Consider the following 27,765-nt stretch of genomic DNA (forward strand, 5'->3'; position numbering starts at 1 on the left):
ATACTCCAGGAATACCTCAGATGTATACTCAAGTGCAGAGATATACCTATAATGAGACGACTTATAATATCTACGACAAACCCTCGACCTAAAATATCATACCAAGAGCGCAATATTATATCTCCATGACATGAACCTCGAGATTCCGTCATCCTATTGATTCGCAACATTCTCACCCCCTCCTCGAAATGTTCACATAGTGAAGATAGTCCTTCGTCCCATCTCGTGCATGGAATATCTCATCATTATATGTCATCATAGTCTATACCCTATAGCCGCCCAAATATACATCTTCTCTTTCCGAGAATCCCCAACTTTATACTATATCTCAGGATCCCCCTCAACCGCCTCTACCGTCCAATCGGCAGCAATGCTCCCGCCACACTTCCAACCCCTCGTTCCGTCGCTAGCAAATTAAATTGTGCAGCTGCGTTCCTTGTATCTGCGATTTCTATTTGAATTCCCAATCCATTGATGTATGCGCGAGTTTTGGGGGATATGGGTCGCATATCTTTGCCCAGGCCGAGGATTAAAAGATCTATTGAGGAAAGGGTGTGTTAGTTCAGAGAAGTTGGTTTTTATGGTGGACTAGTTGAGGCGAAGGAGAGAATAGGAGACATGAGGCAAGAAGAAGTAAAAAGAAGAAACATACCAGGTCTAGGCCACACACACCCCAGCACCCCCCACGCCTCATCCCCACACTCAAACTGTCCCTTCTTATTAACCAAATCCGACTCCTCCCCCTCATCCGCCCCCCCAACCCAAGGTTTCCACCCAAACGCCTCACCCCCCACCAACAAAACTCCCGCTCCTCCCCTCCACTTCCCACCCTTGAAAACCCCATCACCACCCACCTTCACACCACTATTCAAATGAAACCCATCGCTCAAACACGCATCGATACTCGTACTGGGCATTGGCGTATTCCCCAATACATCCAGCACCGAAAAATCCGTCTGTGTTGTTTCTGAAGAAGGTGGACCGCGGTCATGGCTTGCGGGAGGGTGCGAATGAGAACGGGAAGAGGAAGATGTTCGCACGGAGGTGGATTTTATGGGAGGGGAGGGTTTGCTAGGGGCGGAGTCGGAGTATTGACGAGATTGGCAGATGGAGTAGGGTGTGTAGTATGAGACTTTCGCTGCATTTGAATATTTAACTCTTGGAGTTAAACTCTGCCAAGAACTCCATCTTGTAATTATGCAGCTTGGAATATTCGACCGCGGGGCGACAATTGCATTTGTGATTTCTGGAATGGAGGGGCTGATTTTGCGGAGGCGAGACATGATATTTTTGTTTCCGCGAAATGATTGATTTGTTTGCTTGAAGATTTTTCGTTATATGCGTATTGAACTCAGTTATCAAATTATTAGGGTTCGTGGTGTGTTAGTTTTATTTGAGTGAGAATGCAATGAGATTGCGTAGAACATTGTGATGAGTGAAGAGATCAGATAGGACTGTGAGCTTTGATAAGATTGGCGAATCAGAGAGCTCGGAAGTCATCATTATAAGCTCTTTCTTACCGATATTCACCCGTTCCACACATCTATCAAACATTTTCTGAATACTACCTCATAATAATAAGTTCTATAACACTTGTGTCAAGTCCAGTTATTTCACCATCATTAACTTCCATAAAAACCATTAGCTGCAAGGACTCCTTTCACGGCTGCTTCGATGGAAGATAGGTATTCACGAGACGACGACATTTCTAGCATGCGAAAGACGAATTGACATGCGAAATGTAAAACCCAATATTCTCAATCTATCATAAATTCCTCATCTACCAAGTACCATCTACCTCTAACCATTTTATCTTCCTTCTTCCCATCTTAAATCTAGAATAAATCCGTCATAGCTCCATGGCTCGCATCTCCCACAAGTCTAGCATATTTTGCCAATACACCTCTGTTAACCGCACTCTTGGGAGGTTTCCAAGACTTAAGTCTCTCTGCAATTTCTTCGTCTGATACATCCATACTTATAGTATTAGATTCGGCTGATATGGTTACTATATCGCCATTTCTTACAACGGCGATAGGACCACCGACTGCTGCTTCGGGAACGACGCTAAATTGTGTTAGTGAGAGAGACTACTAGAGGAGGGCTGGTTTTGAATGGAGGTGCTATGTTGAGGAGACATTATATGAGGAATAGTAATACGTACTGTCCTACGATGAATCCGTGACTAGCACCGGAATATCTTCCATCAGTAACAAGAGCGACATTCGTGAGACCAGCACCCATGATTGCTGCACTAGCTTTCAATTGCTCGGGCATTCCACTATATAAAAGTTAGTTTCTAGAACAAGGAAAGGCATAAAAATATCTAAAGACACTCCGAATGCTGCGACAGAAACTTACGGTCCTCCTTTAGGTCCTTCATATCTTACAATCAAGACGAGATTCTCTCCATGCGGAATCTCACCCTTATTCAAAGCATGGTCAAGTTCATGTTCTTTATCAAAAACCATCGCCTTGCCAGTAAATACTAGACCTTCCTTGCCTGTGATCTTTGCCACTGCTCCACCAGGTGAAAGATTTCCTCGAAGAATCTGTAAATGACCAGTCTGTTTGATTGGATTGCTCAAAGGTCTAATGAGAGTCTGTTCTTGTGGTAGTGATGGCCAACTTTCAACATTTTCCCTCAAAGTCTTTCCTGTAACAGTCGGGATATCACCGTTCATCAAGCCCGCAGCAACGAGAAGCTTAATGACAGCTGGTGTTCCACCAATTTCGTAGAGATCCTCCATACAGAATCTTCCGGAGGGTTGCAGATCTGCCAAAAATGGGATCTTGTCGCTTACTCTTTGAATATCATCGATAGAGAGTGGTACCTCGGCTGTACCAGCCATAGCAAGGAAATGGAGCGCAGCATTCGTACTTCCACCAAGTGCCATTGTAATTACCAAAGCATTCTCAAAGGATTCCTTGGTCAGTAAGTCTCGTGGTCGAATATTCTTTTCCATGCAAATCTTGATTGCTTCTGCAGCTTTCACACATTCTCTCATTTTAGCTGGGGATTCGGCTGGATTTGATGAAGATCCTGGGAGACAAAGTCCCATGGATTCGATGGCGGTAGACATCGTGTTGGCTGTATACATCCCACCACAGGCACCAGCACCAGGGCAAGCGTGTTGTTCATAATCTTCCTGAACATTCATTATTGACAGATCAAACCCTACACGTTCATTACGATCTTACCATAACATCACTTGGAGTTGCACCCTCAACAGCGGCGTGAAGTTTGTTGTAGGTAAATGCACCACTAAACACAACTACTGTGTTAGATTTGGACAGAAAATATAAATATCAATGGATATTTCCTTACCTTGCTTCATAACAACTACTGATATTGATTTCCTTTTTCATCAACTTGGAATAACCCTTCTTAATTGTGCCTAGAAAGAGTCAGACTTCTAAAATATATATTGTGACAAAAAAACTGACCTCCATAGATCATGAGAAATGGTCTATTGTGACGTGCAGCAGCCATAATGACCTGTTCCAACGTTAAAAAAGGAATTCATATATGAGGGAGCGAATTCTGATAGTGTATCTCCACCAAAGCATAGAGACCATACTTACACCAGGCATATTCTTATCACAACCAGGAATTGAGATATTTGCATCATGATTTTGGGCACATGTGACAGTCTCGATTGAGTCTGCAATGATCTCACGTGTCTGTAAAGAAAATCTCATGCCTGCTAGTGTTAATGAAAATCCCTCAAGATAAGAACGTTCTACAAACCTTCTCCGCCCATGGTGATAGCATCACTGACTCCCACCGTGTTAAATTGCCATCCGAGCATACCTTGCTTCTGTACTGAATCTTTGACCAGCTTTCCGAGGTCATGTACTACAAGTAGTTTTTAGATCGTATGTCTTGAAAAGATCTCCTTATCTTGTGTTACTTACGATGCATACTATGATACTATGTTAGCTAAATCCATTATCGTCTTCGTGGTAGGTTGCATATCCAAAGTTAGAGAACATACTTGCATGGATTTCCTTCCCACCATACAGTGGATATTCCAACATGAGGTGCAGTCTTCATCATTTCTCGATTTGGAACTCCGGCAGCGTAGAGCATTGCCTAGAAACAGATTCAGTGTATGTAATTAATGATCATGCCTCGTGGATTCTTACCTGGGCTCCTGGAAAGTCATGACCAGTTGTAATTGTACGAGACCATCGATTCAAGGCCAATTTTCCATCTATAACAGTACCATGTTCTAGAGATGGAAAGTCAATGTATCTTGGCTTGTCTGGTATGTTTTCATAGTTTGAAGGTTCCATGATGAACTAAAAGATACCTGTGATATCTTTTCGAGACGATGTTGATGAATGAAAATAAAACAAGTATCGGTACAATTGTCTGTCAACAAGTGGGTATCTAGAGAGGAAAGAAAGAACAATCAATGAAGCAAGAAAGATTCTAGGGAATGAAGTATTAGAGACATTTAGCCCCGAATAATACTTGACTAAATAGGAAATTCATAGTAGCGATCTAATGCATTCTCGGAGGTCTTCTTCAATAGGGAACTATGAATACTAGAAACCTAGTACGAATCAACGAAAACTATATTTCATAATAGAGTTTTAGTTTTTATTAAAACCAGTTGACTCGAGCTAGCCTTGAAAGTCCTAAGGCTTTTATTTGTTGATTGAACTCGCTTAACCTTGAAGTTGCAGGAGGCTCCCGGAAGCTCCAGAAAATATCTATGGATTATAAGTGGATTATAAATGGATTCAAAATTCAAACTAGGGTATGGTATTCAGCTCGTTGATTTAGCTATATTTAGCTACTGTAGGCTGGATTGAACGCAAATGAAGAGCTCTAATTAGCTAGAAGGAGATCGTTTTATCTTAGAATTCTATTATTTATACATAATAAAGATCAAAAGCTTGAGTCCACTAAATTTTATATTCATATTTGTATATATTTTTACTAAATTCATAAAATATTCATATTATATGAACTATTTAAAAAGTATGAAACATGGCTAAATGTCTCTATTTTAAATCAAAGAAAACTGTCAGAGGGTACTGCGGAGTATCCTTTTCGAATTGTGGGACAGAGAGAAAGGTCTGATCTTTTGGTTCATCAGGTTTGACAACTTTCTAATTGCCGCAGTGACAACAGGACGTTATGCAGTAATACTTTATACTTTGGCATTCCTGCCGTGGCGCAGGGGACAAATTGATGGTTGAGCCAGTGTACATCATCGATTGATAATCAAATCCATGAGAGCTCATCATACCAACTGGCCAAACCTGTACCCCGCGGTGGATTCACCATACTAAAATATTTATGGATAGATCGTATCCGGGATCAGGCATTTCAAGAACAAGGTGCGGCCGGATAACTAGGGACTGGAAGTGAGAAGTGGGATGAGGTGACTGAGAGTCGGCAGTTCATTGAATATTGATAATAGAGATCCTCTGGCCTGTATGATATTATGATAAACAACCACACGGGAGTAGATCAACATGAATGATCAAATGGTAATGCTAAGAAGGAAAGGGGTCGTGTGAGTTTGTACTTGATAGAAGGAGAGAACTACCTATGATTTGTGAGGGGTTCAACAATAATTTCTTGTGACCCCCCACCAAACATACAATTAAGATTCTAAATTAGACCGAGTTTCCGAATTGAGTTTCCGATGTTTTAGCGAACGGGTGCGTACCGTTAATTGTTGATTCGATGTCATTCTGATTGGTGGGATCGTATGGTGGAGTTGTCGTTGAATTGGTGAATGGCAGGTTGAGCGGACGGTAGATGAGTTGAAAGTCCCAACGTGCTAAGCATCTTGGGTACCTTAGCCGATATGTGAACCGACAAAACAGAGAGCAGTAAGCTCATAATGGCTTTGACTAGTAATAAGATTCAGCCTCACAAGCAAGTCATCGTTATCTTCATTTTCATTTCGATGCTAGGCTTATCTGACGCAATATTCGAGGCGGAAGCGAGATTACTTGCATCAAAATAAATGAAGATCGCTTCGAAGACGTCTAAATCTACAATGTATCAAGTCCATCTCCAAGTTCTCGGCCGAATGCCACAAATGAGGATTTCTGGCTAGGGGTTCATATTTAGACCAAACCTTGAGAAACTATAACCTTGACATGGAAAGCCTTGCGGAATTCCAGGTAATAAGTTTGAGTGTATCGGTACAATGAAGGTGGGTGGGTGGTGGAAGAGACGAAAAAGACACGGCTTCGATGTGAGGCTCAACACGACGCCAACAATTCCATACTGTTGTGGACTTCCGATGGTTATTGGAGTATTGAGGTACTCATCCGTCTAATTTACATCTGTGTACCAAGTAATCACATATGCATGAACATGAAGTGGTAATTATGAGATGGTTGGTGTAGATTCGTCAATGGCTAACCGATATCCCTGCATCTTGCACAACCCTGTATCTTGCACACTTTTATTTATTGAATTAAAAATCGATTGTAAATTCAAAAATCGTTATAATAACTTCAAAACTAATATATAAAAGCTTCAAAAATATTGTAAAACAAAATCAAATTTCTAAGAGATTTAAAATATAAAACAAAACAATAATCAATTTAAAATAATATTATTATAAAATATTAAGAATATAATATAAAACTATATTAAAATTTATTTATAAAACTAAAAGTTAATTTTTCAAATTCTTTTATATTAATATTTTTTAAAAAAAGTTTTAAACATTCAAAAAACATTAAGAATCAAGTTTTAAATAAGATTTTAAAAATATATTTAATTTAATAAAAAATAAAAAAGATTTAAAATTTATTTTTAAAATTTATTTAATCTTTTTTCTATAAAAAGAAAAAGAAACTTATACTTCAAATTAAACTTATTAAATTTAATCTTTAACTATTATAAAAGAATATAATACTAAAATAACAAAATTATTTTAAAAATAATAAATAATTTAAAAATAAATATTAAATCTATTATAAATTAATAAATAAAAAAATAATAATTCTGAAAATACTATTTATCTTTTAAAACTTCAAAATTATATATATTCTTTCTTTAAAAGAAATATATAATAAACTTATTTTTAAAAGATTTTTATTTAAAAAAAGATTTTTAATTTCTTCAATATTTCTAAGAATTTCAAATTTGAAATTCATTTTTAATTCAATCCTATGATATTTTATTTTTGATATTGATATAAAAAATAATTATATATTTCAAAAATTATATTAAAAACAAACTGTTTAAAAATATCTTATAATAAAAATATTATTATAATATATAATTATAAGTGTTTTTTTAATAAATAATTATAAATATATATAATTAATAAAGAATATCTTTTTATAATTTTTTAATTTATATTATCGAATAAATTAATATATAGTATTTTTATATTAATATTTTAATATTGAAATATTATTACATTTTTTAGGTATTCTCAATATTTCAATTTTTGTTTTGAATAAAAATAATATGATTATATCTTAATAAAAAGTGTTAATAAAATATAACGATTAATCAATTATTATTTGAATTTAATATATTATTTTGAAAAGAAATAAAAGTGTGCAAGATACAGGGTTGTGCAAGATGTAGGGATATCGGTTACCTAGGGTTTTGTTGCTTCTTGCCTGATAAGGCCGAAAGCCAACATTCTTTAGCGTATCAATGTCTGTGCACCACTGGGTACCTCTAGCCAGTCTCGAGCCATTCATCCAAAGTCTCATCGTGTCAAGTAGTTCACATCTGGACATCCAATATTGATATTGACTTGCTGTCAATGTATATAATTGCATGCACACCTTGGATCTTGTCTCACTCTACTATTATAAGGCAATTCTGTCAAGTGGGTGTCGTTTCCCCGCCCAAGCTTTGCGGCTGAAAAGAAGTACTCCTGGTCAAGAGTAAGCAAGCAATGGATTGTTCAATGAGAGTCTCGTGCGACCTTATCGGCTGCCAACTTATGCACGTCTTTTCTTCCGACCAAATGGTTCGATGAGAGCCTTCCTTTTTGCGGAGGCGACAGCAAAAGCCATTCGGGGGCAGTGTCTGCCTATGTGGTAAGCTGATGGAGAATGACAGTGCAAGGCTGAAAAGTGATAGTTTCAAATATCTCATCAATGTTGTAAATTGATTTAAAAGATCGTTGGTTTCGTTTGACTACCGTTGATTTTGTTGATTTTCTTGCCTTTTCGCTTTGACAGACAACCATCAGTCCTCACAGGTATCATGTCTTCTACAGCATCTTCAAGCGATTCCGATAATAGTAGAAGACGACGCCGACCGGCTCCAAGACCACCACCACCACCACCTCCTCCGCCGTTTCAAGGGAACAATAAGAGATCGAAGAAGAAAAATAAATACGTAACACCTCAAGATACGATCGATAAACTTTGGTCTCGATTCTCTGTATCTAGATTCAGTAAAGCTACAAAAGTTTTACCAACTGCAGCGCCTTTTGCGAGTGGAACGTCAGCAAAGACCGTTATTATTCCTCCACCTGGCCCGCAAAATCAGCTTGTTTCCGAAGACTTTGAGAGAGCGATTCGAGAATGCAGAGCCAAAGTTAAGAAACTTGTTAAAGAATGTAGGCGAGTGAATATGCGGTTTCGTGATGCAAGCTTTGATATAGACTGGGACTTGAAATGGGAGAAAGGAAATTGTTTGAATACACTTGATGAGATGAGATTTGAAGTTTGCAAACGCGCTCTTATCAATCCTTCATCCTCAGGTCCGAAGGCTGTCAAGAGAGTTCACGAAATATTTGATAAGCCAGCATTCTTAGGAGATAAGATTTCTCCTTCGGAAGTCAGACAAGGAAGTCTTGGGAATTGTTGGTTGATGTCTAGTTTGACAGCATTGGCAAATACGAAAGACGGAATTCAAAGAATATGTGTTGAATGGGATACAAGTCAGTATCGAGCATTCGCATCTTAGAGTTAAATCTAACCATGTCGTCTTAGAAATCGGAATATATGGCTTTGTGTTTCATCGTGGTAAGTTTCTCCCTCGAACAACAAGTAGTATTCGCTAATAAGAATCAGATGGTGAATGGATCATATCTATTATCGATGATAAGCTCTATCTGAAATCGCCAGATTGGGATTCACCCTCAGTTCACAGACATCTACTCGAGCAAACCGACCGAGAGGACGTTGAAAAAGAGTATCGAGAAACATATCAGACAGGGTCTCAGTCATTATTCTTTGCTCATTGTAAAGATCCAAATCAAACATGGCTTCCCCTTCTCGAAAAGGCTTATGCTAAAGCACACGGGGATTTCCTTTCTTTGAGTGGAGGATGGATAGGGTAATTATATCTCTGTAATCTCATATATCGATTAACGTTTTATAGGGAGGGCCTTGAAGATTTAACAGGAGGCGTAACTACGGAACTTCTCACTTCGGATATTCTTGATACTGATGACTTTTGGCATAACGAAATTCTCAACGTCAACAAAGAATTTCTTTTCGGTTGTTCTACAGGCCTTCTCGATTATGGTTATGGCAATAGAGATGGAATATCTGAAGGTCATGCATACGTTATCATGGAGGCTAGAGAGTTATCTACTGGAGAGCGTCTCCTCAAATTAAGGTTTGTTTTTCACATAGTGTTGAGAATTATCATTAACAATTTGATGTGAAGGAATCCATGGGGAAAAATCAAAAAAGGTAATTGGGAAGGTCCATGGTCAGATGGAAGTAAGGAATTCACCCCTGAAGCTCAAATAGAGCTCAACCATAAATTTGGAAGTGACAGTGTCTTCTGGATTTCATATCAGGATTTGCTACGCAAATATCAACATTTCGATCGAACTCGGTTGTTCGTGGATAGTCCCGATTGGCGATTGAGTCAAGAGTGGATCAGTGTAGAGGTACCATGGAGATCCGAGTTTGAACAGAAGTTCACTATAACACTCAAGAAGGAATCACCAATAATTTTAGTTATGAGTCAACTCGATGGCAGGTATTTTATTGGTTTACATGGTCAATATCACTTCAGATTGCAGTTTCGGGTTCATGAGATAAATTCACTTGGCGAAGAAGATTACATCATCCGAAGCCATGGGAATTATCTTATGAGCAGAAGTGTGGTCGCTGAATTGAAAAGTCTCTCTGCCGGAACGTACACCGTATACATGATGGTCATAGCAGAAAGGGATAAAGGTCTACAAAGTGTTGAAGATGTTTTGAAAGATGAATTAAGTCGACGGGAAGATAATGAGAAATTAGCGCAAGTAGGGTTTGCTTACGATTTAGCTCACCAGAAAGGATCATCTCATATGGATGCAAGGATAAAATTCAGAAAGGCTCAAGATAAAGCAAAGGCCCGGGAGTCGAGGATTGCTAAACGCAAAGGTCTTTGGGAGAAAAGACATAGTGCGCGGGAGATATTAAGGAAGCAAAAGAAGAAGAACTATGAGAAGTGTGAAGGTAAGGCAGCAAAAGATGTCGAGTGGGCAATAGAACAAGAGGAACGTAAGCCACAGGATCAAGGTGTTCAAACGGAGGATATTCCAGAAGTTCAGGTCGAGAAACAAGACAAATCAATACAGACTGAAGATCCTAGTGAGGAGTCGATAAGCACTACAATTGATACGCAGCCAATAAATGAAAGAGACAAAGCAGTCCAGACAGAAGACTTTACACCGTCTTCTAATGAGTCTCAGGCAACTCCTATAACTCCAAAGAGTAATGGTTCATCCCCACGTTCACCGTATTCGATGATTCCGGGATCTGGGACCAATCACCGCGAATCGATACCTCCACCTTCAAGCTTTGTTAATCTTCGTAGACATTCGAGTCGTCCACCAAGCTATGGTCGAGGACCTCCTCCCTCAAGACCAGGTCCATACGTTACTTCGGAGGGGGAATCAAGTGCAAGTCCCCTTTCAGATTATGATATGTATAGTGACGATGATCCGACCCTTAAGCCACGAAATCAACCAAACGAGCCAAAACCACTAAAGGAAAGGGAGGTTGATGAAGATGAACCAGAGCCATGGAATGCGGTATGTGTTGTTGGCTTCAGGGTGTATAGTAAGGATGAAGGATTGTTGCTTAATGTTTGCGAGGAGGGTATTGAGAGAGAAGAGACTGAGTTGAAAGGGGAGAATGAAGCTGGGATTGATGGTGATGTGGAAGATGCCGAAGATGAAAAGAATACTAAGGATAATGGGAAACATGGGAGAGATGAGATATTGAAAGATACTGCAACAGGAGACGATTCAACGCCTTCCAATGTCGTAACCAAAATCGAACCTGATGAAGACTTTAATATCGCTGGCTCCGATTCCCACAGCGTGGTTACTGAAGCCTTTTCGTCATCCAACAATGACCATAGAGAAATTATTGCCGAGAAGCAACCAGAAGTAGTCGCTAAGAACTCGGAAATCAAGACAGACGACGACGCTCAGCAGGAGTCAGCTCTGGTGATCTCGGAGGCTACGATAGATGAGGCTGTGAAGGAATCAGATTCTCAATCCGGCATTGCAACATCGAGCACTTCTTTGACTTGCACTTAACGCCCCACTCATTTATGTTCAGGTAACATTCAGTGTGCAATTTATTTTTCAACTCAGTACACCATGAAGACGACATCTCGTAATTTGGAAGTTCTCATTTTGAGCATTCGAGCGATTCAGGCAATCTAAGATTCTCTCAGTTCTATCTTCAGCAAAACCTTCGAACCACTATGCGATTCTAGTAATTGCGTTCTCATGACTAACGAAATTCTTTATAACATCTATAGGTAAATACAAGTATATTAGTATCAATCCTGTCAATCCTGTCAATAAATATTTCCAGAGACAATTCAATCAACATAATTCTTATTAGCTTGTACTAAAAACCGAATTTGGTTATCTGACCGAGTAAATTTGGGCAACTTACGGGCAATTCTGAAGTTCAATTTAGCTTACACACCCTGTAAAAATTTTTATCACATCATGAGTTTGATCCTCAATTGGGTACTGCTGTGTCTCTTCACCTGCTGTTACCCCAACATACCAAGGCCAAGATACGCAGGTCGTTGATCAACAGACGAATCATATTGATATAACTAACTTATGTAGTTTTATTGTCTCGCCGTAATATTACGACATTTTTAATCTTCACCAGTTTGCTTGGTTCTTTTCGATGAAGAGCTCTTTTTTGTTTTCGTTATACTTTATTTAATATTCTAGTCTGTATTTTCCTTATTGCAAGTAATACATTGATTATTTAACCCTATCATCAGTCTTTTCATTCCCAAATTCGAGCCATCAAATCAACATGTTTCAATATAAAAATCTCACTTTTCTCCTTATGATAGGTAGGCATATCGACCGCCTTCGAGAATACATTACCCCTTGCCTTCTGTATCTCTACCAAAGGTATTATCCCCATCTAGCGAATGTCACCCTCCTCATCGTTTCCAAGCCCGCTAAAACTGTCTACAGATAAATCATAAATCAGAGCCAATTCTCCTTTTCTCTGCGAACGCAATAGGTAACTACGATGTATCGTCGTCCGTCTCGCTAGTAGTATATCGTCTGTTAAAATTTGATTTTCTCGCCGAGAAAGAATGTGCATAGTATCTGTCCATTCTCATGATGGGAATTGGAAATAGGAAATTATATATATGAAGTGTTATTCTGGGGATGGATATCGGAATATCGGAATCTCACGAGAGAGGAATATGGTAAGAGAGGATAGTGATGAGAGTATGGAAAGTTTGAATCGGGGGAATGGAATGGAAGGCTATATAGAAATGGATAATTGTTTATGAACCTTGATTTATTTATTTCGAGCGTGGACTTGTGGATGTGGTGGAGGGGTTGATGATTTTAACTCTGATTCTCGAATGGGGGGATGAGGAGGATGGGTTTGCGAAGCGGATGGTGGTTGGGAGGTAGTGGGATTCTTCTTGATTTTAGGGGCTTTTTCTATAGTTTTGAGATGCCCATCTGCTAGTCTTGGAATCTTTTTTTTCCCCTCGGAGCTAGCTACTGATTTGAAATTTGCATATGATGGATTACTATACTAGGAATACTGTGTGGATGACGAGAAGTATTACCGGGGGTGCAATTGCTAGATTGGCATGTTATGCGGTAATAGGAGTTAGTAGGTTTACTTCTAGGAGTACTGGGGCTCTTTGTTCGATGGGTGTTGGTGGAAGTGCGCAGACTACAATTAGTTGCAGTGGAGCGGGAGGATCGAAGAGTAAGATGAGCAGTTCGGGTGGTGTTTTGGGAGTAGGTGGGCTATTGATGCATTGTATGGTGTGTGATGGTATGTAGTGGTTTTTGCTTGTTTTGTGTTAAATGGTGTATGCTAGGTGTATTAGGAAGCGATTGAGATGTTGTTGAATAACGGTGCGGATAAGGATTTCTAGTGGATTCATTTATGGTTGGTTGGTTGGAATATAGTAGATATACAGTAGTTTATGTTGATCCGTATTATCATACACTGTATATAGCACATGTAGATATACATAATTAGTTTATTCACTTTTACAAGAATGATTCCATATGATATAAAAAGATTATTTATTTATTCAAACAATAAAATAACTAGTAATATAGCTTAAAAAGTCAAAAGAGCTAAATCTATAAACACTCTCCTAGAAAAGTGGAAGATGAGAATGTCAAGACTGAAATCCCATGGAAAGTATATAGTTTTGGATCTTGCACTCTACACTAGACCAATTTATTTCTTTCTAGAAATAATCTTTAGTATCATAGTACATACAATCAGGATTCATTCATGACACATCATATCTCAAAAAGTGTGAAACAATGATATGCTGGAAGTGAGTGGTAGAATTGCCTAGTTTGAGTTACAATTCTTTCCGTTTTAGTCTCCGTGCTATATTTAAACTTTCTCGCTTATGAACCTATGAACTTCAACGCTCTGTGGTCTGGAGATTTGGAGAGATAGTATTTTATTTTTCTGTAGCAGTTGTGTAATTTTTGGGAAGGAGGATGTGCTGTGATTTGGGGCCTGAAAGTTGAAAGCGGATAGGCAGTGTAGGTGTTGGGTACTGGTCTGGTAGGGGTTTTTGTTGGGGTTGTGATTGTGGTTGAAAGGGCAGAAGGGGGGGGAGGTGGATCTCGAAGGAAGGGTGAAGTGAGCTACTAGATCTTGGGAGAAACTGGGCTATAGAGGTCTAGAGTATTGATAATAATCCTTCTCATGTCTTGTGTGTATGTAAAATGGTGAATGTATACTCTTCATGCTTAGCCAATGCGTCAACTCTGAACAGTATATCCTGTCGCGATTTCCCTCCAGATAAATCTTCACCCTCATCTGTCACCTTCACCCTTACAACTTACAAAGGATAGATTGTCGCGGATCTATTCCGTCGAAGACCTTGAAATATCGAGTTGTTTCCTATGGTCCGCTAATCTTCACCTTCACCTCCCCCTCCCCCTCTTTCTCTCCCCCACATCCACCAAAGCTCTCCTCCCATCCCCATCCCCCTCATTCCCGTCATACCCTCTCCATATCTTGGCCCTAAATAATCTCTTTCCACCCATCAAACAGGACAAACATAAACAGGACAAACATCAACGTCCTCAAAGTCCTCAGTTTTCAAACCATCACTTTCAAAGTAAGTTCCCCCCTTCCATTCTTTTCTCCTCACCATTTCTATCTATGATGATTATTCCATTTATGCATACTTTTGATCGTTTACGATAATGATAGCACAAGATATATATTGATACTCATTCCATCTGAGATACTTGTTAATGTGCAGATTTGTGTTGGGTTGGGTTTGGGAATGTGAGCTAACGTTTGTATAGTTGTTTAGGGGCGTTTCTTTTTTCTTCTCTTTTTTACCTTTTTTCCTGTTCTTCTTTTGGTGGTGTTTGTGGTGGTTTTGCTGGTTGTGGTCTATAATGAAGTGTGGAAAATGGGAGGGGATGGATGAGCGATGAATTATGGGGAGAAGGTAGATGATATTGTATGCCTTCGTTATTCTGGCTAGTTTTATTAGGTATATAATTGATTCTTCTACCCAGATAGGCAAACTTGAATATGTCTAAATAGATCTGCTTGCCCTAAGTATTTATTAAACATCACACCAATCTGATTCTTCTCTTCCAGTAACAAAATATCCTCAACTTTATCAATAATAATCACTCGATATTTCTGATTTAAATCACAACTCTCTTTAACAAAATAAAAACAAAAACAACTAAAGGTTAAATTTCTATTTCTTCCGAAGGATACTATAAATTTTGACAATATTTACGAATTCTCCCATCCTCTTAAAGAAATCTAATAGTCGACTCGGTAAATATCGAGTTCCCCTTAACGCCCCACTTTTCGTACTCAGCTATTCTATATCTTTCCTGACTCTAATTTACTAGTTTGCGACTTCCTCACTGGAAAATAAGATCTAAATATATCGATCCTGATGATAATAAATCTTCTACATATTTATTTGTTTAGATCTTGTTTTCTAAATATTATGCAGGAATGACTGAGAGATTAGTAAGTCAAGCATTCTCTTGGATGATCGTCAGAAAGCGAGAGTTGCGTGAGAGTATAAAGATATGTATGATCACTTGATGATAGAACTAATCATGTCAAGGGGGTAGGCAGCTGCATGAGTATGAAATATCAGACCGGTGGCTTGATACAACTTTCTGGTGCCAAGCGAGTGTTGAAGTCTAAATGAGAAACCTACGGAGAATAGATGACTATGTATAACATGGTCTATATCAATCATCTAGGCGAAAAATGAATGGACTAGCTCGGATAATTATACTTGGGTATATGTAGATCTGGATTAAAGTGAAAGGTGGTATTGTCTGATTGAGTTTGTGGTTTGAAATGTAAGTGTTGGTCTTGAGGAGGGAAGTAATGTGAGATTTGTCGCTTATAAAGTATTCAAGTACGTGTTAAATACCGAATGTCAGTGGGTGGTGGTAAAGATCTGTTTGTCTCTGATTGTGTTCAATAAAAGACGCAGAGAGTGAAGTGTTGATAGAGTACGAATGTGAAGATGGTTTCTAATTACACTAGGATAGATACCGAATACTGGTGATGGGATAATAATGTGATGAACCAAGCACGACACCGCACCCTCATAGTATAATACCCAAAAAAAGACCTTATAAATCCACAACTCTCATCATCCATTTGAATCAACTCTTGTATCATCATTCGCATAATGTATTTCTCCTTCTCAACCCTCAATCCTCAATCATAATCATTACCAGTAAGTTTCTCTTGCCTACTCTCATGTTCGGTCCTTTCACATGATGAAAAAAAAGCGTACCTTCCTGAAATTTTCTGAGCAATCTTTCGATGATACCCGGTCGGGAATCATCAGAGGGGACTTGATGAAATGCTCGCCTATCTGATGTATTTTCATAATCTTATTCGTTCTGATATTGTACAGGTCATCACTCTGCACGTGAATTTCTTCTTGGCCACACCCCTCAATTTGTTCGTTTGGAACGGTATTGAGTGATTATTTCCAATACAAATACCATAAAAATTCAGAAATCACCGTCTTTCCGCCGCATAATCTGTCGATCGAAAGAAAAGAACAAGGGTAGAATAATAGTATTTTTGCTAGATTTTTGGAAGGAAAGCAGAGGAAGGTATTAGAGAGTTTGCATGTGGGAGTGAGTTTTTGATGATTGAGGAAGGTGCGAAGATCGGTTTGGGTGGCGGTAGTTTGGGTGGTGAGAAGAATTGGTGAATGGGTGAATGTTGAGTGAACGAATAGTAATGATATGAATGGGAATATGAAATTGGGGATTGAGAGTATTGATTTTGATTAGAAGTGATGATGAGAATGAGGGGAAACTTCAATGTGAGATAGACATACACGATACACGATATCATCTTTTATAGTTCTCACTATTTCTTGCCTTCATCTTGCCTTCATCCTGCCTTCAATCATAAGATAGACAGTTTCACTCGACTTTTAAGAAAGGCGTTCAAATTTATATTTCCTTTTACGATACTCTGAGACACGTTCTTCTCTTCCAAGGGTATGCTGGGACGAAATGTTACCATACTGTTCTATATCCTCATTCTATTTCGTTCTTCAATTCTTTTACTCGCTCGATTTTATCTATATATACATCAGAAATCTTGACAATGTTCTCAAATTTAAAGGAAAAGACAGAGTTACGTTTTTCCCCAATTGGAATCAGTTCGAAATACCAACTACCAAACCTCTTCCCCTACTTTTCACTTCCTTCTAGGTATTCGTTGACCTCCGACCTTTGACCTTTGACCTTTGATCAATATCGATACCAGTTTCTGTATCATAACACACACACACACAATCATATATTTATATATACCTAACCAACCAACGTTCCGCACTCATATAACCAACAGAACTACACACCGCACCACGCCAGTAGGATGTTCGGCTTTCAAATACACATTCATGGCGTCTACACTACAACTTCCCCACCAGCAAAATGCTCATCATTTATCAGCTACAAACCCTATCTTTCTCAAACTTCCACCCTCAAATGCGTATCTCCATCTCCATCTCCATCTCCATCTCCATCTCCATCTCCATCTCCATCTCCACATCCACATCTACATTCAAATCCCAACTCCCCAAGTCTCACCACCATCCAACCACTCAACTCCCAAACTACAAAACCACGAACCAAATTATCCACTACCTAACCACCTCCCAATCATCAAACCACCCAACACCCAATACAACACTATCCCCCAGAATCCAGCCTCAACCTCCACCTCAATCTCCACGTTGCATAAGCACAAGCACAATTCGAATCTCGCGTAGATATTCCGAGCCCCTTCCAAGTTCCTACCGCCCTACCTACCTACCTACCTACCTACCTAGTAACTCAAATTTCTCTCCTCTCCTCCCCCCTACTCCACCCCACACTAAATCAAATTCCACTTTCATTTCCAACTGCCATTTTGATTCCATTTCCATTTCCATTTCCATACATATCGATATTGACTTTCAAAGGAAGGATACTTATCTCTTAGTAATAACACACACACTAGTCGCGAAAAATAGAGTATGGGATGTCATCACAATACCTCATATCACCAAATTACGCAGGAATCTTATACGTTTTCTCTCTTGTTAAAGTCAAAGTCCCAAGATTGTACAAAAGCAAGGGCAAGATTGGTATCAAACATCACATATTAATTCGACGAGAGAGGAAGATTTGAGAATTGTTTTGTATATATAAAATCATCAAACTAAATCATCTCCTGCAAATGAACGGAGTAGATAAAAGGGTATAGTACCATATGCGCCCAACCCATCCCATTCCATAACAATCCCCTAAATATCAAGCACCCACTGTTTCCATTCAATCCCCATCCACTCGTCATTCCACTCACCCTCAACCTCACGTCCGTCCCATAACCGCATTCGTAGCCAAAACCTCAATCCTCCTCGCATAGAGTTTCATCATATGACTGACCGGATCACCCCACACCACGCCCCTTAAAACTTCATCCGAGACAATTTGCGCAATAACCCCATCGTCCATTCGATCCTGCAACTTCTTACTTCCTTCTGCATTTCCCAATCTATCTACTCCTCGCAAGAGAACAATACTTCCCGCATTACTCAAAGTCGCTTCGGGAACCGGCCATATAGGTCCTAACGCTACATGCGGATCGGGTTTAGAATGTTTCTTTTTGGTCAAAAGTGCATTACTAGATTTGCAAGGTTTGAGTCCTAATTTCAAGGGTTCGAGAACGGATTTTCCGGGTGTGGGAGAGGAATAAAGATCGAGTAGAGATCTGACATAGGCGAAATCTGCTCTTGCGACTAGATCGCCCTCGTTGACGAAAGACATAAAGATAGACTTTGAAGCTGCGCGGGTCTTCGGTTTTTCTAATGGTAAGAGTGAAATGGGTGGTGCTCCAAATGTGATACAATGGATTCGTTTGAAATATCCCGTGAGAACATTAAGCTCTGATCTGGCTTCGGGACTTGTGGAAAGCATATGTGAGTATAATAGAGCAGCAATAGCCCCGCCAGCTGAATGACCAGTGATAAGTAAAGAACATTGAGTACGATTAGGATTTTCTTGGAGAAGATTGCGAAGACGAGCTGCTATTGGTTGAATGAAATCTTTTGCGGCCCCCAAAAATCCGGAATGACATAAATTTCCTGGGTCGTCCTAGATTAAAGATTATGAGCGGATTCTAGAATTTCCCAATGGAATTTATCTTACCAGAAAACCCTCTGGAGATGTAGGCTTCGTCTTAACGTTAACAGCCCAATCTGTGAAGGAATGTGTTGTTCCTCGAATCGCAAATACAATTACATCTCGATCATCAATCGGTACACTTTTCATCACAGTCCCTGCCCTTCCTCTTGCATTTACTCTTGTTTCTTTTTCTTGTCCGGTAGGTTTGGAATAGACTTGTTCGGAGTATTGAGCTGCGAGGCATAGGAGAGGATATGTATTAAAGTACCTGTGACTTATTAGCTCACAGCCCCAATTCAAGGAATGGTGGAAATCTTACAATCTCATTGGTTTGAGATCCATTGGTAACCGTGAATTAGCATATGCATGAACCTTTGAAAAGTAATTTGTATGTGTCGTTTCACTCGATTTGATTGTCTTCAGATTTGCCTTTGATTTCTTGCTCCGCAGAAATAAATCTCGACTGGTCGTCTCTAATTCCTTTTCTTCCTGCCATACTGAATCATAATGTTGAGGTACTGTAAGTTCTCTATCATCCCCACTAAATCTTTCCTCATCAATTGACGTGACCACCGCGCATAATTTCGAGGATAAAGTATCGTACAGAGCGGTCGTTTGATGATAATGATGCACGGTTTGTTGTGACATGACGGCTACCCCATTATTGATGGCAGCTACACACGGCAGATCATTGAATGAAGTTTCTGTCAAGAGATTTGTAACGGATCGCAAATTCATCAACGCAACACCGTTTCGTGGTGGGAGTAAAGGTGGCGCCATGAGAGTATGTGGTTGATATCTCGGTGGTGGTGATGGTGGTTCGATTTGAGCCACTATCCATCCTTGAGGTGCTGGTCGATGGTAGTTATATACATTTGATGTCTGATGAGGACGTTGTTCGATATAAAACCAATTTGGTCTAGTTGTGGGTATAGGATGTGGTTGTCTTCGTAATTCATTGGAATCATCGTAATTTGGAGACTGGGATGGCGGTATTTTCTTTTTGTTAGATCTACCAAATAGCCCCATGTTGAAAAGCTTATAGTGTGTGTGTGTGTATGAACCTTGTCTCAGCACTGACTTGCAGTTTGTTCCCTTTGAGACATGGAATTGGATCTGTTGTGGGTTGCACAATGACTTTATAAATGTTAAAAAGGCTTGATCTTATTTACCTTGCAGTGAATAGGTCATATGTTTCTTGAGAAAAGTTGCAATGATGGTGAAGAGCCAACTGGGCTGGGGGGATAAAGGTACTCATGTACGGGAGAGAATTGTAAGTCTTGCCTGCCAGGTGGAAGCAGAACCGTTCTGATATGGCTTTGACGGTTAAAAGCCTCGACCGGGATATGAGAGGCGCATTATATACTATGATTCGTTGAATGACCTACTCCGCCTCAATTCTATTTCGAGAGAACCACAGTACTTAGTGAGACGACGGGCCAGTCATTCAATCATAATAAGTTTGCTTCAACTTCTTTCAATCTGCAGCAAAAAGAGTCCTTGCAGAATATTGATGCAATATCAAGGTACGATCGAGATTCCGTCGAATCGAGAGAGCTATATCATTGCTGCCCCCAAACCTTCATGTATCATGTTGGAGGAAAAGATACCGGTTGTCCGAAATCAAGCTCCCCGAGGTTCTTACGGAAACATAATTCGAATCGCCTCGAAGAAGAGAACATTACTCGGTCTAGGAAAGCGAATTGGCCCACGATATCAGATGAAGGTATTGGGGTATCGGTAGTGTTGCATGAACAACTATCGACTTCTATATATTTTGGCTTTGTTTGACGTTTGACCTTCATCAGACCAGACCAGAACGGACCGGTAAAATGTAAAATGCAAAGGTCCGTACCGAACTTCTGTCTTACGAGCCTCCATTGGACGATGTATTCTCCGGAACCCCCTCACAGGAAGTTCTCGAAATCATGAACCATTCTACTTCGTTATCGTTATCTCGCCGGCACATTGATCGATTGAATCATTCATTAGGAAGATCTATCATCGGGCTTTCATTGGCCCTTGTCACCAGAAGACATCAAGGCACAAGTAAACATCAGTCACGACATTTCAAGTCAACACGAAGTTTACATGACTCCTACTTGTTCATCGCTGAAAAATCCGCATATAACACCAAGTATCTAGGTAGTAATGCCCTTTTCCTGTGCGAACAATAGGATGCTTCCCCCGGATGACATAATTAATCCTCCTAGCCTGATAATTGTTAAACACGATTTTGTTTCTTTTCATCCGCGAGTCCAATACCTAGATAACGCAATCATCCGTCGGTGTCCAAGTTTGGCATCCGTATTCGCGCAGCCCTACCACTCAATCATTTTTTCTTTTAAAGGCACGCCTAAGACGTAGTGACTTCTTGTGGCTGCCTGAAAATTGAAGTGTTCATCAAATGTGTAGTTCACGGGATCATTGGTACAATGCGTTGGCCTTGCATTGTGTAGCAGAGACAGAAAACTCGTATGTTGACCAGGTCTCCATCAATTCGAATCATCACGAAGTCGAAGATCAATATGAATGTTAGGGGAACGTTCCGGGGTGTCATCAAATCGTTTATCACTTCATTGAAAGGGGTCTGGAGAACGAAAGTTTGATAGACAAATATGAGTCACTTCCGGAATCATTAGTGTCCTTAGACGGCGCTGGTCAACAGTTGTATTCCGATGATATCCCGATGGAATATACAAATCACATATCTAGTGATTACAAAATTGCGAATCTCTTTATGAATTTCTCTTAAATCTCTACGTAAGAGCTAAGATCCCTATGAGGATAATTCAATCGAGGCAAATGCCAAGTATCTAATGCATCATATTTTGTCTTTCGTTAAATCCTCCGACTTCGCTAACATATTACCAACCCTCATGGCATTCATGTGAATAAACATGCAGTCGAACAATATCCACTTGTTTGTTTGTAGATTGCTAGCATCCGTGGAGTTCATGGCTCCCGAGTCGGCCTCATCTCATGCTTTCCTCGGTTGGCTGCGGCACAACGATTAGGGCTACTGCATTTCGTACTTGAAATGTTTATCAGGGTGTTTTCTCAGCAAGCGCTCGACAAATTGTTTGTCTCCAAAAGATACATTCGCGCAAGGCATTTACACTGTTGTTGGCTGAGCGTTTGTGTTTCTGGATAAGCCTAGTGATGTGTTCAAGGTTGAATTTCAGGCATACCATGGTTCATATCTTCTTCAAGAATCCATCAATACTTGATACAAGAGGCTTTCAATCGCTCAGCCATAGCCTAGGAACGTAGTTGAAGCAATTGATCTGAGAAATCAAGGCGAGATTGATACGAGTATGCAAGAGTATGCTTGAGCCACAGTGTCACAACATCATGGCTCAAAGATTGCGATTGCTTTTCAAATGTATATTTTTTGTTATTGTCCCAGATTCTTCTCCACGAAGAGAACCCCTGGCAGTATAAAGAGACGACCTTGCGGCACCTAGGTATTGTACGGCTCTCCTTTGAAGGCTGAGGTTTCGGATGTCCAACATCTAACCCGGTTTATTAATCAAATATTTGATTCATGTGAAAATTTCACTACGAGGGTATTCTAACAGTAAAGACACCCGATTCCTACAAGGAAATGGATAAAACAATCTCAGGGAAAGACGAGGATTAAATGTTGAGCGAGGAAAGAAACTACGAGGATGGTTCAGTGGAGTAGACAAGTGACTGAGAGATACCAAGAGGTTCCCGTACTGTCATGGATACATCTCCTCGGTGAATAGCAAAAATTGGAGTCATGCTGGGTGTCAATGATAATGAGACTGGTGTATTGTCACATGATCCCGGCCATCACATGAAATTTCACATCTGAGCTTTTACAATTAAATTCGATTCGATCTTTGATTAGAATGGATTTGTATTACAAGCAAGTTACAGAAATTTGGGATCGAATTCATCATTTTCGATGCTCTTGTTCTGAATACCACGATTTCCAAATAGCGTCACGTGATGTATTGATTGAATAGAAAAGGGAGTGCCCGACTATCCTAGACCTCTTCCGAATTTCGTTAGAATGTTCAAGTGGTCTGAAATTTTGAAGTTGCTTCATATACTGAGAGCATGCATTTGCCTACCATTTGAGATTACCTAGGTGCTACATATCTTGTAGAGAAATTCTCTCACAGGAACTGAAAGTATCATGTTTGTATACTTAATGCATATGAAAATTGGGAGTGCTCATTATACTCAAAAGACACTAGATCTATGCATCTGCGTGGGAATTTCCGGAATATCTGGGAATTGTCGATAGTGGTGAAATTTTGCATCGAGCGCACGGAGGGAAATGCTTTACTTGCTGACCATGGCAGCTTAAACACCAGATGGAAGATACTTAAGTACAAACAGGATCCTCAATGTTCAAATCTTCTGCTCGACTCCATGAAGGTCTTTAGCTCTTTGAAATTGAGTTTGACAGTTCCATATTTTCTTATACTTCGAATCTTGAGAGGTCTCGATTAGTCAATCAAACACTAGCCCATTGCCATACACACGCCCTCTCCCAAATCTTCCCCAAAACTTTCATTAAAAAAAGACCCTCAAATTGGGCCCCAAACTTCTGTTTTGAATTCGGGATACAGTGATATGGAGGAAATGCTCTATAGGTTTTGAGCTATAATGTGATGATATACTTCACTTCAAGAAAGGTGGGGTGTAAAGAGGGAGGATTATGGAGTTGGATATTTATGAGCTTTGGAAAAGGGAGTCGCAGCGATGGGTGATAAGTAGGCAAATATACACCTATGTCTATACATCGACTTTCATATAGGTGATGGAGTATAAAATACGTTTGAAGAGGATAGAGGACGAAGAGGTGTGTAATGTCATTATGGAAGCTAGAAAGTGAAAAGGGAAAGGTATGGATACCATCATCGCAAATTCCCATCACTTTCTCGGAAGGTGAGATAAGACTGCAGTTGGGTGCATTGATGTCAGTATTTCTATCGATTTATATGCTAGTGAAGGAAGCTGGAAATCAGGAGTAGAAATTTTGAGAACAGTGAAATGGCCAGGTGTTCGTGTGTGTAGTAAGCTTAGGGTGAGATTCTAGGGGGAGACGAATTGTGTTGGTTGTAGCAGTCGATTGTATTTAGTATGCGGGACGGCCATCTTCAGGACGCCTAGGAGGCTGGGACGACGAGGAATGAATTTACGCATCATGAAAGTGTATTGAACGCTTGGCGAAGGTCTTTTTACTACTGCAGTCGGCTGCTATAAGTCGAACTTGCGGGTAAGGCGTAGTATAGTATGGCGATGATGGCAGGGAGTATGAGATAAGATGCGACGGGAAGAATGGTGGGTGGTTATGCTAGTCTAGTGCAGGAGAGATTTCTAATATGCTGTAGATGCAGACTAATTTGTTTTTCGAGGTCCTTTACAACTGCTAGAGAAGGAGTAGATTAGACTGACAATTAGTTTACCGGAAGCAGATCTCTGACGGCCTAGTAGAGTGTGCACGTGAGGAGAATAGTATTATTAACTGATGTAGAGGCTGCGAGGCAGAAGAAAATAGCAGTGATATTATCTATAAAACCTAAGGTAACACATCGAATGCCTGTGGAATAGCTATATTTGTGCTATTGTAGCTAGAGCGTACGCCGTCTGCAACTCTACCGCTAATGAAACATTTTATTCCTCTCCTGGTAAATCATCTTCTGTTATGTACATCTACCTTCGAATCGTTTACTTTCTAGCAGCATGAGTACTCGTACATATTGTAGAGGGTTTAGTTTGCAGATGGATCTGGAGTTTATTAATGGTTGGTGTGTTGCAATACTGCATGATGATACATATAATATAGACGATAATACGGGTACTTGGAGTGACAGTCCCGACCTAGAAGACCATAGACGTTTTGATTTAATGTATGGAAAGGGAAAGTACCATTTCCTGAGCACGATACGCCAATAAGAAGATCTTATTTCGTGTTGTTCATGCAGTGCAGGCATTGAGCTGACTGACCTACCATCTTGAAGTGTTGTCGATAACAATTGGGCAACACTTCTCGGGGTCCAATTCCTTGTAGCTTTGGACAGTAATCAAGCTTCTGGACGCATGCATGACGAATTACTTTCTACTCAATTCCTTGGAGCATCTTTTCATGAATAGACGGTTGTGAATGAAAAGGTTTGAGCTATTGGAGAGTATCATAATGACATAAAGTGCATGGATATCAATCACCCGAACTATTCATGATTGTGATTCTTCTTATAGTTTTCCGTGTGACTCGATCTGTTCTTTTGAGATTTATAAGACTTGATGGTCTAATATCCGTCAGCCTCCAATAAATCAGATCGTAGATTAGTCAACAATCTCAACCCGCAAGTTCCGGACCGCACCGCAACCGTTGCGGAATACAGAGACTACAGATCTCGAAGGAACGTGGGGCTTGCAAGGAGGATAGCCGAGCTTCCCGAAAGCACTATTGAGAGTAAGCAGCGGGGTGGAGAGTTATCATTTAATCTAAAGTGGTAGTTTGCTTCCCACACTGTCACATAAGCGCTCGTTCCGATCCGCTAAATATAATGTTTTGGTACACATGCATGTTAACATTCCCAATTGGGAAAGTGGGGTCGTAGACTATATGCATAGAGATGATGAAAGCCCTAGCGGGAGATATTGGCTATTTATCATAACAATTCATCGTATCATCTTGCTCGCAGCAGAATTCTTAGTTCTTTTTGCTGGGCCGAACCTGTCAATTCACGTTCGGAATCCGTCTCACTGAAGTCTGAACAATTCGCACTTTTCAATTCCTTGATATACATATCCCCTGTTATAACTCATTCGGTCTTCTCTTTAATACATCCTATTTTCGCCATCTCTGTCCCTTTCCAAATCCTCTATTCCAAAAATAAAGAGGAATTGAACGGGGTACTCCCTATATCCAAATCCCAAATCATCCAAATTTCAAATGAAAACACCACAAACAACGTAAATCCAAGTCCATTTCGTATACTATCATCGTACGGTATCCCGGCGCGAGCCCATATCTTAACTACCTATAATGCAACTTAACAGAATTTAATAGATACTAAACGCCAAATTCACGAAGCTCTCGTTGATATGACGCAAATATTCGAATCAAAACTGCTCACTCTCGTTTAGAAAGAAATTCTGGAGTGAGTGGTAGTAAGCGTGAGAACTGGGAGGATCTAATACTGTAGCTAAATCCGTCGTAATAGGAGAGGCCTGTACATTCTGCTCATGAATCTGGTGTTGTACAATCGTAATTTGCGAAGCAGTCTGATAAGATGGCGTGCTGGGTGGAATATCTAGTTGTGGGGTAACTGACAATGGTACAACGACTTGGTCTAATGCTATAGCTAAGGATCGCAAGTCAGAGTACGAGAGAATAGAAACTGGATCAGGATTGAGTATGGTTGGATTGAGTTTAAAGTCTCTGCCGTGCTCGACATCAAGCTCTGGAACTAATCTGGTCAGAGGGGATTCAAAAATGCAATGCAACATGTCAAGTTCATGTAGTCTATTTTGTGCAGCTATGGCCTATCAAGGACCGAGATGAACTTGCCTCTAGACTTATGGTGTTTGCACATCAAATAAATAGTTATCATCGTGAGAATGGCGCTTGTAACACCAAAAGTTATATCGATAATATTATCGGCGCCCACTAAGAAGATGTCAGAAGAGAAGAGATAGAACCCAATAGAATGTTTCAGCTTACACATTTCAGTACCTAGTATCATAAAAGAGTTTGAGATAATTTGAGAGCTTGTTTGTCAGAGCTTGACGTGTATGCCTTCAACGATAGGAGAGACTTCTACTTGTACCTTTGATCTTTGTGTTTGCAATGTCTGACAGCCGCAATGGCTTATGCCTGCCAGATGAGTTGGCGAAATTCCACGTCTCGAAGAAAATATCGTCGCATCAGCAGCAGGATTTTTGACGATGCGGTGTATCTCAAAATTTTGGTGATCAAAAGTAGACGCACACTCAGCCCTTTTCCAGAGGGAAGATCTCACTCGGCTAATTGTACTTTATGACGATAGCCCTCCCTCGTAGATTCATAGTAGGAGATACCTGTTACCATGTAAATAATCCCTCTTGGTATCAATATGTTGGGAGCCATAAGGAACTGAAGATATTGTAAACCTTGTAGCAACACCCAAATCTTTGGTGAGGAGAAGCAGCATTCTCGCTTGGTGTAACGGCGCCTTATGCCAGTCATTCCGGCCCGAAAGTGGGGTTATGACGGCTGCAAACAATATTAGCCCTCCTTCTTACAAAAAGCACTGAAAATTGCGAATCTGTATAGCATTGTCGAATCAGGCAGCAAACATTTCCCATGAAAAAATGAAACTTTGACGAGATAATCGCGATTAGAGTCGGTGTATGACCGTGCCGCAATACCGTGTGATCGACAACTTGAGGCTCTTGGGTTCAAGAGTCTTTTGCTCAATGATAGTGGTACAGCATTCACATATTTTGAGAACTCTGCACTATCGTCAAGACGGAGAGGCTGTGTTGTGGATGGTGCCTGTGGTTCTGAACTTCAAGGATGGTCTTGTACAACATCAATTTGCGAGTGCATAGCCACAATTTTTAGTTGCTCACATCCTCGCAT

The 27,765-nt window shown here is 40.0% G+C and overlaps 5 protein-coding genes across 5 annotated transcripts; 1 reads left to right on the top strand and 4 right to left on the bottom strand.

Annotated features, from left to right (window-relative positions):
* Nucleotides 1-350: 350 nt before the first annotated feature.
* On the bottom strand, nt 351-1,283 carry EAF01_008752 (uncharacterized protein; the record flags this gene model as incomplete). The annotated part of the gene is made up of 2 exons (XM_038917008.1): nt 351-538; nt 653-1,283. The coding sequence occupies 2 exons, from the start codon at nt 1,281-1,283 to the stop codon at nt 351-353; spliced, it is 819 nt and encodes a 272-aa protein (XP_038767402.1).
* A 360-nt stretch (nt 1,284-1,643) lies between these two features.
* On the bottom strand, nt 1,644-4,521 carry EAF01_008753 (uncharacterized protein). The gene is made up of 11 exons (XM_038917009.1): nt 4,150-4,521; nt 3,999-4,096; nt 3,919-3,926; nt 3,752-3,859; nt 3,586-3,704; nt 3,448-3,499; nt 3,329-3,398; nt 3,202-3,265; nt 2,362-3,149; nt 2,165-2,281; nt 1,644-2,067 (listed from the first exon to the last, which is right to left on the bottom strand). Exons 1-11 carry the CDS (start codon nt 4,297-4,299, stop codon nt 1,836-1,838), a joined length of 1,806 nt encoding a protein of 601 aa, XP_038767403.1. The 5' UTR covers nt 4,300-4,521; the 3' UTR covers nt 1,644-1,835.
* Nucleotides 4,522-8,215: 3,694 nt separating this feature from the next.
* EAF01_008754 (uncharacterized protein) lies at nt 8,216-11,510 on the top strand (the record flags this gene model as incomplete). Its single annotated transcript, XM_038917010.1, has 5 exons — nt 8,216-8,897; nt 8,950-8,982; nt 9,031-9,295; nt 9,341-9,580; nt 9,632-11,510. 5 exons carry the CDS (start codon nt 8,216-8,218, stop codon nt 11,508-11,510), a joined length of 3,099 nt encoding a protein of 1,032 aa, XP_038767404.1.
* Nucleotides 11,511-18,341: 6,831 nt separating this feature from the next.
* On the bottom strand, nt 18,342-20,183 carry EAF01_008755 (uncharacterized protein; the record flags this gene model as incomplete). The annotated part of the gene is made up of 3 exons (XM_038917011.1): nt 18,342-19,124; nt 19,179-19,422; nt 19,474-20,183. The coding sequence occupies 3 exons, from the start codon at nt 20,181-20,183 to the stop codon at nt 18,342-18,344; spliced, it is 1,737 nt and encodes a 578-aa protein (XP_038767405.1).
* A 6,081-nt stretch (nt 20,184-26,264) lies between these two features.
* Nucleotides 26,265-26,869, bottom strand: EAF01_008756 (uncharacterized protein; the record flags this gene model as incomplete). The annotated part of the gene is made up of 2 exons (XM_038917012.1): nt 26,265-26,616; nt 26,709-26,869. 2 exons carry the CDS (start codon nt 26,867-26,869, stop codon nt 26,265-26,267), a joined length of 513 nt encoding a protein of 170 aa, XP_038767406.1.
* Between the last annotated feature and the right edge of the window lie 896 nt (nt 26,870-27,765).

The sequence above is a fragment of the Botrytis porri genome, assembly GCF_014898465.1.
Source record: "Botrytis porri strain MUCL 3234 chromosome Unknown BPOR_012, whole genome shotgun sequence".
Classification (NCBI taxonomy): Eukaryota; Fungi; Ascomycota; class Leotiomycetes; order Helotiales; family Sclerotiniaceae; genus Botrytis; species Botrytis porri.

Coding starts and splice junctions, on each gene's coding strand:
- EAF01_008753 (XM_038917009.1), bottom strand. CDS start 4,299: ATGGAACCTTCAAACTATGAAAACATACCAGACAAGCCAAGATACATT. Junction 3,399..3,447: donor ATTTCTCATGATCTATGGAG/GTCAGTTTTTTT, acceptor GACTCTTTCTAG/GCACAATTAAGAAGGGTTAT. Junction 3,266..3,328: donor AGTAGTTGTTATGAAGCAAG/GTAAGGAAATAT, acceptor AGTTGTGTTTAG/TGGTGCATTTACCTACAACA.